This window comes from Trichoplusia ni, chromosome 4 (assembly GCF_003590095.1).
Source record: "Trichoplusia ni isolate ovarian cell line Hi5 chromosome 4, tn1, whole genome shotgun sequence".
Lineage (NCBI taxonomy): Eukaryota > Metazoa > Arthropoda > Insecta > Lepidoptera > Noctuidae > Trichoplusia > Trichoplusia ni.
The window spans coordinates 16237736-16250439 of NC_039481.1; the positions used below are offsets into that span (position 1 = coordinate 16237736).

Here is a 12704-nt window from a genome sequence, read left to right on the forward strand (position 1 = left end):
TAAATTTTCAAAAGTTAAGACTAATTGTCATCGATTTACAGGGCGATACGAAACATACGGCTGAGATTTTTGTTTGGTAGGACTGAGCTTACATGTATATTAATGATTCTGGGCAGCGGATGCTTAGTGTTGGCGCCGCCCTCGATGGCGATGCCGAGGATGGGCTTGGTCTTCTTGACGGTGATGTGCAGGTTCCCGTGGTGGTCGGGCACGACGCGCGCCGCCCGCGCCTCGTCGCCCGCCTCGCCGTGCTGCAGCCGCTGCATCGACTGGTGCCGCCGAATCCCGCCCCGCTCCTCCAACAACGCACCACTATCCTCTTTCATGTCGAAACTTCGTGACAAATTGTGTGCTAACTCCTATAAACAATTTATACTTGTTCATAACGTTTGATACCATTGCAATGCTAGCCTCACAATAAGTCACTGTAAATTCTCTTAACTAAGGCAGTAAATACGATGACAAAATACTTATACATCTTCCGACTCCTATGTCCTAATAACTAATTATACACATCCACACTAAATTTGTTACTCTACTATGCTAATAAATAGCAAATTCAATTCAGCCTCTAAGTACAAGTTAGTGCTCTAAGAATATTGAGGAGACGTGTAGCTGGGCGGCAGAGGGCAGTAACTCAGCGGCGTGTGGTGCCGCCGCGCGCCGCGCCGGCTGATGCGAGCGACTAGCGACGGCTGGATAGCGATACAGATAAACTTGATTTACGACCTTATGCCTCTCAGTTACGAAAATGTACAGTGAGTATTATACGTCGAATGTATTGAGAAGCTGTAAGTGAGATGTGTGCTAGAGGCTTGGATTCATGCGTTTCGATCACTCGGTGGCGTGGTTCAAAGTGGGTTTATTTTACAAGTGTCAAATGTATCATGGAGAGAGTTCTTATCCCGTTTACCTACCTGAGTAGGCGAATTTAGATACAGTTAGAATTATAGCGGGCACCAACTGAATAAGACAACGAAAACTCAACAAAGATGAACGACCACTAGAAAATAAATTATAACAGAAATTAGTAAAACGCATTTTAGTTTTGATATGCAGTAACGCCACCATGCTCTAGTTACAGACAAAAACAAAAGATTCAATGTTCATAAAAACAAATAAAAGAACTTTATACGGCATTGATTTTTGAAAATTAAATATTTATGACATGATTTTAATTTATTACTAAATTTTCATGCAGCACTTTAGCTCGATCCACTCAAGACAATATTACCTCTACAGGCTAATGAAATAACCGGAATGATAAATCAAATTTTAAATAAGTGCGTCACTACTTCGAAAAATATTTATGGGTCAAATAAAATGTCTGACTAATAAAATTAACACCGAAATGAAGTGCAACGATAAGAAAAGTGAAAACATACAATAATTCAATAATTTTCTAACACCAAGCAATCGTTTTGTATTCGAAGCAAGAACTTCCAATAATAAAAAAATCAAGATTGTTTTTTTTTTTAAATTTCGTGCAAATGTAAGAATCGTTAATGTGCTAGGGCAGTTCGCAGGTCAGTCCGGCGGGGCCACTTACTAGAGGTCGTCCCCAGTACCATGATTTAACTTTCTGCGTCCAGCCACCGAGTGATGAGCGCAGCCCCTCGAGATAGCCGCACTGAAACATCACACTCACTCAGGACCAGATCGTTCTCCCGCCGACATACTAGCTATGTCGCGACTCCTAACCGGTAACCCTCACACACACCTAACTGCAGCCCGCTTGTGTTATTGTCATGTTCAATGTTCAAGTGACTGTCAAGCATCTAGCATAAAACTAACTCAACAATATTGGACATATCCAACTAAAAGATTCACAACTCAGTCCGATGCGAATATTCTAAGAAGTAGTAGGTTTACAGATCTGAATACTATACTTGTACACAATGTAGGGTTACATCATAACAGCTATATCGAATAAGTTTGTGGTTACTCTATCAAAAACGTTAGGAACCTACTAGGAAAAATAGCAAACACTACTGTCGCTAGCTGTCTACTAAATTTTACTTAGTTACGTTAATGTTAAATTAAAAATATTTGCCAAGCCTTAATTAATATTATTTACTAACCCTTTATTTGTTTCGACAGTTATACCCTTACACCACACGCTGCTTAATTTAACAAACATTATAAAAGTTGTTTCCCGAATAAAAATAAACATACATACCTGGTCCTAAAGAGGGTTATCAAAAGATAGCATGAAACAAAATAGTAGAGAACGTTATTGGTGAGAATATATTCAGGAGTTGTTCACAGCGACGAACATTTCAATAAACTGTTTTCATATTCAGGATACTTGATTTAAAGTTATTTTAGGACGGGAGAGTATGAACACCTGGACAAATTCGACGAGTAACGATACAGATGTATAAAATGTATTAATTAAACACCATTCAGATTTTTTCAGGGAAATTTCGAAAATTTGTGCTTACACGGTACTTTCATCAGTTCCGTAGTGTACCTAATAAATCGTTGTGTTTAGTGTTTTCGCTAGTCCAGCGTGTTATTTAGCAGCAAATCTACAAGCGACGGCGACACGGTGCTTCTCGTTAGCGTCTTCTATAAATAATGAGATAGCATCGGCCGGTGTCGCCCAACACGCGTTGGTCCCGAATACTAGCAGCCGAACCGACGACTAGCTAGCTATATTTTATCACTAGATTTTGACCGTGGCTTCTCTAGCTTTTTGTTCATATCCTGGCAAAAAGTAGCCCTAACTTGGAGGGAGTAGGTATACAATATCCATGTCGGTCAGGTTAATGCACTTCAGCCGCAAAAGCATATAGGACAGAACGACCGAAATTATTTTGCAGATTTATAATATAAATATATTTTTTTGCGCCAAAAATAAATGTTTTTTCTAGGATTAGCTCCAACAAATTTAATCTAATAAATTTTACAGACAACTACTTTCACACTTAGTATGTGTAATTCAATAGTGTAAATATACTTAAATCGTGTTTGTTGCTTTGACAGTAAGAATCGACAGGTGCTAGTGGCGGGACATGTGTAATACATGTATTATATGTAGAGACTGATAACTTGACATCTTCGTAACATGGTAATAAAACATGCGTTAAGTTGCATGCTGCATAAGATAAGTAGGTGGAAGAGTAACTTATTGCCGTTATATATATACCAGGAGTTGTAATGAGTAAAACGTAGGATGTTCTTTTTCTTTTATCTGATGTTTTTTTTAGGTATGTGTAGTTGACATGTGGACTAATATTATGTTTTAATAGTTTACTAATCATCACCAAGATAAAGGTCTGTACTAATCTATGTACTTTTACATTTGTAGTACATGTTTCTTGTTGTGTGACTAATGCATGTTGTTTGTTGCTTTCTTCTATAATGATTATGATAACAATTATGTTTAAGATGTGCAAGCTTACACTAAATAAATGTACTTTTCATAAGCCATAAGGTAGGGTTGTCGTCTAAAGCATAATTTGTTGTTTGAGCTAGCAGCTCTAAGATGGAGGTAAGTAATAGTAGAGTTAAAATGATGGAAAGTTGTCGCGTTACACAGCCTACAAATGAAACTACGATTATGGCGAGTCTCACGGTTGAAATACCGATAACTTTTATAGTTATGGATTAAGAAACTGCTTAAATTACGTAACTTGTCTTTTAGTTTTTCTGTCTGCAATTTAACACACAAATCTCTTTGTATGTATGCCATATGCGGCATTGTATCTGTAACTAATCGTAATTCGTTTATTCACCGTGATGACACGCATGAACAGACTTTTTCAAACATGTGTGTTTATACTTTGTTTTGACCTTTCCCGTAGTTTTTGTAAGATCACGCTTACACTATCTGTTTTCATAATCATACGTAATATTATAAACAGAGTAAATGTATGAGGCCCGTTACAATGGTGGCTCCATCGAGATTACGAGTTGAGAGTTTTTAGGACGTGACGTTTACGGCTCTTTTGGAGTTGTTAAGTAAAACTCGAACAAACTCGAATTTGAAGAACAGTTAATACATCAAGTCGGACAACCTTAGTAAAACATCTACAATACATAAAAGACTTCCTCGTTCATAGTTGATTACGGCTAAGAGAAACATCAGGAACCGTTAATTTTGAATTCAAAAGGTATCATCTCGTCATGGGATAACGATACGGTCTTTGTTAGTCTAAAGTATAAACGAAACTCCATTATCTATGGTTCTAATCATAATATCCGTTAGGTGTTATGACTTTGGAAATGAAATTTGCTCATTAGATAACGTATTGTAGTGAACGACTAGGTATGAAGGCTTGTGATGTTACCGTTGGCTGGGAGCCAAATTAAACTTGCTGTGTAGTGTATACATACGTTAATGTTTTTATACTTTTGCTATGGTTTGTATTACCTATAATATAGTTTGTGCAACCCTTCTTTATGCCTAACGGGACCGCGGACTTTTTGTTTTATTAAACGAAATCTATATGCTGGTACAATTGACATTATACCTTCAGTGTCACTCACTTCAGTGTGTAAAGTTTAATTTCATTATATGTTCAAAATAAGTACATATTTTTTTCTATTTTGTTGAATTATCTACAAAAACCCCGAAAAGTGTGTTGGACTCTATAATAAGATCTGAACAAGATTTTATTTGAGGCAATTTTGATATAGGTTTCTTTTTATACAACCCATAGTTCTGACGTTCTTGCGATAGGTATCAAAGGCTGTACATAAAACGTGAAAGCTCTTAGAGACAAAGACACGCCCTATTAGTGAAACTAAATGTAACGTTGTTTCGAACAAACTGACATTAATTTCACTTTTACTTACTGCAAACTACGCTTCACTAAACGGTGTAAATACTTGGTGGATCGAATTACAGACTTTCTGACGTTGTCATACGATAGCATGAAATGTAGCGAACACGTGTGTGGTCAATAATAACTCTCCGATGTCAAATAACACAACAGTAATGTAATGAATTACTTGAGCAGTAATTTTTTACTACTTCTCTTTAATTCAATGTGCATCATAATATTGTGGCGCAAAGTGATCTCAAAACACTTGCCATCATAACATCTGCAATGGTTTGGCGCACCGCGAGATTTCTTCACAGAAAAACATACACAACTGTTCATAGAAAAATCAAATCGTGTTTTGAAAATAAGCATATTACAATGGACAAAAGAAAGAAATCTGTGACAATAGTATTGAAACTGGAACACGTAGATTCGGCAATGCATTTGTAGAGTACGCAACAATTTTCACTTTCGTTCAGAATCCTTTTTTAAAGCGCAAATCCATTTTACATAACAAGCGCTTAATGGATGGAGCGTGTAACAAAGATGTTTAATAACTTTGTTTTTAACACATTTCCTTATTCATACAGATAAGTGGTGTTGGTGTTCAAAGTTATACAATGATATTGAAACACTTATAATAAAAATGTAACTAAGTCAAATGAATGCTTATTAGCAAATGGCTTTTAAGAAACAGGTGTTATAAAAGCTTATGTAAAATCGACGATACAAAAACACATTGACTGGAGTAGACAGTCGGACATAATTTTTAAGTAGTACAATAAAAAATGTATTACACCTTGTACTTACAGTATATATTATTGAGCCCATTCTAATTATTCTAACAATAGCGAATATATAAATCAGAATTATAATTAAGTTTTGTAAGTCGGCGTGATTGAAGTGGTAAAAAAATATAATAATCTTCACAAGACATGGGAAGCGCAGGTGGTTGGCTCGATAGTTTCCGGTTTGTCCAGTTTTGGACTGATGTCCGCGTGGGAACTAACGGTGCGAGTTGTTAAGACGATTTGTTCATTACCCCATTGTGTTTGATCAACGAAAATATCTTCGGAATCCACAGTGTTGATGTCAACTTGATCAACATCAAACATCAACATGAGATCATGACTACATCAAACAACAGTTGTTTTATTTTGTTTTTTGGATCTGCGTCTCAAAGTGTCTACATATAAAAATATGTTCGTCTATTGTTCTTTGCTACTTAATTATTTTAAAAAGATCGAGATAACAGGTATTATTAACTTAGCATTTATACAGCCTCAACACAATTTTATATGCCTATAGTAGTTACTAAAACTCTGCTTAACTACCCATGTATTATACGTGTAAAAAGTTTAAGCCTCCTTTGATTTTACTTAACACGTTACGACTAGGATAAATATTGTTTGTACCATATTGCATACTACTGGTACAAGAACTACTAATGTTTGTCCTACATAACGTTCGATTAGTCTCATCGGGACAGGGATGTTATTGACTACAAATCGAGCACGGAGTGCGTGGGTGGCCGTAGTCATTGCCTGTGGCATACAAGCAATTCTACCTCGAAGCGAGGCGACGCTTGCGTAGCTGGTCGAGTATCAAGTGAACTCGATTCGCACACCGGCCGCGGCTGCCTGGCGTATGGCGTGGCGGCTGCTCCAGCGCGCTCTGCTCCGGCGGTCAGTCTCGCTCCGAGCGCCGATACATGTGCACGTTCACCCAACCACACCACTTCTGGCTTGTTTACAAATAGAAGGCAGTGCTCGCTGTCAACAGGATAACCGTGACAGGTAAGTTAAATGTTCCATTGAGGCCACTGTGTCAAAAACTGTTCTTAAATAAATGTACGTCGTAAGATCCGCTTGCAACATCGCTTTGTTACGGTGTAAACAAAACAATACGATCGTAGTTACCTTTTGTTTTTGGATAATTATACATCGTGAAGTGTAAAACATATTATAAAGTGCCGTCTTACTGTACTTTGTTATGTTTGAATGTGATAAACCTGTACTGTAGGCAGTTGGTAATATTTACGGGTAATTAAAATTTCATTCGAATGTAAGCTAACGGTTTCAGAAAATCTACCCAATATTATTAACCATAATCTTACATTAATTTATTTGTAAGGGGTCTAAAATTTGAATACAAGTTCTAAAGTGTATTAACGAGAAGAACGCTCATGTGGTCAAGTTAGTTCGTTATTCAGAACACATTCATCAGAGCAAGTTCAGCCTGCATTCGGCCGGTTCTTTTCGGGCCACGGACAGAAAAAATGGTCCTTGTCTTACTTCGCCGTGTAATATGTATGTGCCGCTCACAGCTACAGCTGCACGCTTAAATAATGTCCTTATAAAACTCACTTAGATAACCCTTCAAATTCAAGCCAGCGGTGTTGCAATTAGCTCTCACCAGATTTTGTTTTGCTTATTTATTGTGATTTCTCTTGATTCTTTGTCTTTTTAGTCTGTTTATCGAAGTACTTAGTAAGATTACTCTTCAACGTGTAACGTCAAGCGGACCAATTTAAAACTGTTGATTTACTTATACCCAAAAGCAGCATGTGAGGTTACAAAAAACTATATATCTCTTGATCATAGTAACGGAGTACACAGACGCTTTAAAACCTTGCAGAACATTCACCAGTTGATGTTATCATTGAGATGAAAAAATGTTCGATTGTTGTTTACCGCAACACGAACCGAATTGCTGCCATATTTCAATGAAGGCACTACAAAGGTTGTTAGAACTTTAAATGCATACGTGTTAAGATTTTGGAACGAAATTAGGCAATAAAAACTACCGAGTCAGGTTATCTAATCTCATTTGTATTTCGTAAAATATTTTTCTGTTTAATGACTGCCTGCACCCAACAAGGACAACTCAGCTCGAGCCAGAAGGCCTTGAAGAGATGTCTGTATTGCTATTGTGTTATTGTAAATTATGCACTTTTTTATCATCTACTACACCGCCGACGAAGCTCCATGACACGCTTTCTACGATTGGAATGGAGTGGAGCACTATTACCGTGTACAATTTGCTAGGAGAGATTTGGTACCAGTACCTTGTAAGTACCTATCTGATCTCTACTAAGACTTGGTTGAATTAGACCCAAGTTAGGAGAAAAAACACAGCCAGTGTTTACTGTTTTTTTGTGTGGCTTTAAGTCTGCCTTTTCTTATTGGTGGAGACTCACTCATGTTAAAAATAAATATTTTTCAATACAACGCGCTTACTCGCAACAATGGCTAACAGTAAAGATCTACAATATTTTACCTAACCACTATGGCTTATGTCACTGTTTAGAATATGCAATCTCCTTAATACATCAATTCATAGTGATAAATATGTCTTTAATGTACGTACGTGATGTATGTTATCGTTTAGAATCGATGTGTCCGTAGTTTCTATTGTATCACGAGATTACTCGACACGAGAAATATCGTCGAGATCACGAACCGGAGCCGTGCCTCGTAAAGGGGTTAATGTTACAGTACACCTTCCTTATACAGTTGGTCTGGAGCGACGCGGACGACCGACACTTTTCCGGCCCTTTGAAAAACAACCGTTCTCTCGTTTACTTGATTTATATTAGGTACTATTACCAGTCAAGTTATTCACGTAAATGCATTTGGTATGCACGCGAACATTAACTGCGACGAAACCCCATTATTGATACATTATACGAATGTATTGTGGTTACGGTACGCGAAAGCGGTGTAGGTAGAGATTAATGTCGACCTCCAGGTCAGAATAGTGAACGACCAACACGAAGGTATTGCGGCAAGCACGAGATCACTAGAAATCTGTTATTTAATGGGTTCGTAAAAGGTGATCTGATCCATTCAGCTTAGGAAAGTACGTAGGTTAGACAATTTGCAATAAATTGATGCGTTTTACAGTTAATGTTCTTAAGATAGATAACAAAGCACTAAATTATGAAGTAGGACTTCAAATGATAGGTGAAAGTTGTCGCGCATTGATGGAAAAAATAATTAACTGATTGAGATAAATGTTAAGTAATTTACGACGACAGATGCATACGCAAACAAAGTCGCGTTGGATACTTGTGGCAATGGCAATATAACCTTATTAGGTATTAGAAACTTAATATTAGAAACATTGATAGAAGATATTTGTATGCAAATCTATTTTCAAGTCACATGTTCCGTAAAACAGGCTTGACACTCGATTTAACAATTCCAAATAAGCGATAATAGTGTAATAGCGACAGCATCGAATAGGGCAATCCCTGTTACATTGTGTTTCCGTGAATAGAATATAGAAATGAGTCAGACGATAGCCGATGGATAATAGATAGGCAATATAGGCAAATGAGCATGCAGGCTGCGGCTTGTGAGCAGGTTTGTGTGTACAAACAAGGCTGGCAATTAGCGGGGTGGCGTGGGAGCCGTGATAACATACCGTCGCGGTCCCGCTAGCCAAACACAGCGGACGTTCACCGACTGACAGCCTGTCGTTTACAACCCCTGAACTATTTACTGCCTACCACTTTATTTATGATCACGATAAACGTTACTCTCTTGTCATTATTTAACAGGCCACCATTATGACAGTTTATTATTTATTTCAGACGATTTTATCAATAAAACATCCGATATCTAACTTTCTACTTTGCGAAATAACTGTTATTCAATAATTTAATTACTTAAAGATATCTTGAAATCAATTTCATATCTTTAGCTGTTACCTATAGCTTGTTAAATTTCCAATTTGCTGAGTGACAGTATCTACTACATCATTCATGGTCGCGGGCACCGTGCGTGACACTGCGACGTCCGTTGCATTAGTGTCCAGATGCGCCACACGATCAATTAAAACTGATTTCAACTGCTCATTTTATTCCTTTATTTATATACATTTTTACAAAAAAAATATTGTTTTACCAAATAAAAAAATCTGAACCGAATTTGGTGTTTTTTTATGGGACTAAAGGATAGATTTTTCGCGTTAAATAAGAAAATAATCAAAAATCTGATTATTCCGTCGAAATATTAGTTCAATCTAATTTTTTTGAGGAAACAAACATGACCAAAAAATACACACGAATTGAGAACCTTCTCCTTTTTGAAGATAGGCGGTTGAAAATTAACTAGACTATACAGTCTTATACACGTATACAGATAAACTTAAGATTCCTTGAAAATGTTTATTGAGTATTATGACTTAGTCATCAAATTGATGAGCTTATAAACCTAATGCAATCACATTTGTAATTTATTATTACCTTCAAGAGGTCCTAAGAATGTTAACGGTTTCGTGTTTCTGGGAAGTGTTAAGTTAAATTGCCTATCATAAAGTAGCATTAACATGTGTGAACTTATGAATCCGTTAAACCAGGTGATAAGACAGTATGATAATATTACCGTGGTAACAGCCTGTTGAGTCCAAACCTCAGCTAAAGTAAAAATAAACATTACAAATACAGTCTGACATTTTAAAACGTTTACAGAAACACGAAGTAGAAAGTGGCACGACGAGTTTACGGGAAACGGCAGGTAATTGCAGGAAATATTGGGTCAGACCATACCAGTACATTTAGTACACCCTAGCCTTCCTGTATAGACGGTCAATCTTTTCAGCTTCCTGCACGTAATTGGTCAACACAATGCAAATTGGGTTTACAGTGTCCGCTATAAGAAGTGTTTTATCGCCCGAATCCGACCTATATTAATGAGAATATAGCGTGTTCTGGTTATGTAATTAACTAATAACATGTCTACGTTTGGTGAACAATGCACGGATTTACACTGTTACATTTAATTGATTCCCATTTAAGCGCTCAGACTTACATGTTACTTTCTTATTAACAAAACGTTTATGAATCAATTTCAGTGTTTAAAAGATTTCAATCGCCGCTGCGCGTTCAGATTTCAATTAGCGAGCTGTAAATACGAATGTCATTTAAAAACATTTTTTTAACGATTAAGTATGATGGTATTCGAAGATTAACTCATTTGTATGACAAGAAAAAAGTACATTACGTACGTAAACCGCAAACATTTCATTGTAATCGATATTTGGATGTCGTAAAAAGAGAATTTACTTATTGAAACTGGTGATTGACACGGCCCGTACCTACTTCCACAGATGCGACTCGTAGGAACCGCCAAGTAGAACGGTGGTTTATTATCACTAATATCGCAAGTAACGGTATTAAATTGTCACGACACGTACATTACACACGTCGCCATAGATACATCCAGCACACTCACCTAAATGCACTACTATAGTGCTACAATCTCGTTTCTCAGCGAAAGTATCGTGACATTTGAATCAGTCTTGGGTCAGTTGTGTTTACAATGATGCCTAAATTGTCCAAGTAGGACCATCGTACTTACCTTGAGTGACGTCATCATTAGTCATAAAAGATTTGGTCAGTTTCTGAAGTAATAAAGTTGATAGAATCTGATTTGAGGTACGTGCCGTGTGGCGTAGGAGTCGGGTTTGTGACATTGCTATCTATATTTGGAAATCACTTCGACGTGTGCTCCGATATGTCAAAATCTTTGCTCAATTACCGCGAAATTATTTCTTTTATTGCCTTTCCAAGAACTACCTTCAAAAAGAAAATATGAGACACATTTTATGTAACACATATGGTAATAATATTCTTCAAAAAAAAAAAAGAACAATATTCTATTCTATTCAAATCATTCGTGTAATCGAAATTCTATATCTGTCTCACCCAATCCCATGAAGTAGTAAGAGAAAGTACCATATAGTAATGGGCTCTGCGAGCTACTTTACGTCACGTACAAAACCGATTTAGAACAAACACGGTAATGAGCTATCGACTAGTATCTTCTAATTACTACTACACGTCGTTGGAATTCCGAAGGGTCATTAAACTGAAATAAGGCAAGAAAGTATTGAACTTAAACTATAACATGTGCGTTTACGTCTAACAAAAACTATAAACAAATAATGCCCTCGCAAAGATCTTCGTGTTAGCAGAAATGTCAAAGCCCCTTCCAATCTAAAGATTTATAAAACCTTGCTTCAGATACGAAAGAAACAAGATCTATTTCAAAATGATTGACCGTTCTCGGTAGTTTAGACGCAACAACTAATTCGTATTGACACACAAATCGTTTCGATAAGAAACGGGCGTCACAAAAGTTATTCAACTGCAGCATCGTATCCATAATCATAATGCTAGACTATATAATGTACTTTCCTTTATTTACATGCACAATTATTACGGGCAAACGACAAAAGGTGTGGGCGATGCGCACGCGACGTCCCACTTCCGGCAAGTCTGTGCTCCTCTCGAGCGCAACGGTTACTCGTATTGTTAATATCGGAGCCTGTTTGTTTTGTACATGGATATCTGTTCTTACTTATAGTAAGATATACTCGGGAAATATGTGTCTCTGATTATAGTGATGTAAGTTGTAACAACAAAATTATTTTGACTCAAAAGTTTTCCACGATGCGCTAAATACTCAATACTCAATCATTTATTGCATTCCATATGTTACAGAGATGGTAGAAAATAAATAGCAGTTCAATATGGACCCTGTTGGGCACGCAAAAAATATAGGAGAGAGGAAGAGGGCAGAATAGCAATTCAGAAAAAATAATATTGCCATAAATAATAATTGTATAATATTAATTATAGTTGTTACTTTTATTATGGTTTGTTTAGGCAGGGTGATTTAAATTAACGCTTGTTTTATCATCCAGAAACTCCTTTACAGTATAATATGCCTTTAATACTAGGAATCTCAGGATATGTAACAATTTTTCTCCTTATTGTATATTTTTTCCAAGCTTGTTTAATTTTAATTGGTACGTGTGCATCGCTGTTATAATGCCTCCGTAACATAAAGCCACAGTAACATGTTTATTATGTTTATTTTTTGTTTTTACTGTCACTGAGTCAGAAGCTGGGAACCGTTCTCA

The 12704-nt window shown here is 36.8% G+C and overlaps 1 protein-coding gene across 1 annotated transcript in view; it reads right to left on the minus strand.

Annotated features, from left to right (window-relative positions):
- The window catches only part of LOC113493145 (whirlin), a 71261-nt gene that overhangs the window by 3201 nt on the left and 55356 nt on the right, over nucleotides 1–12704 (minus strand). The window contains exons 16-17 of the mRNA XM_026870968.1: nucleotides 1550–1630; nucleotides 93–359 (exon numbers count right to left, since the gene is read on the minus strand). Of these exons, the coding sequence (XP_026726769.1) occupies nucleotides 93–359; nucleotides 1550–1630 (348 nt within the window). The remainder of the gene's footprint in view (nucleotides 1–92; nucleotides 360–1549; nucleotides 1631–12704) is intronic.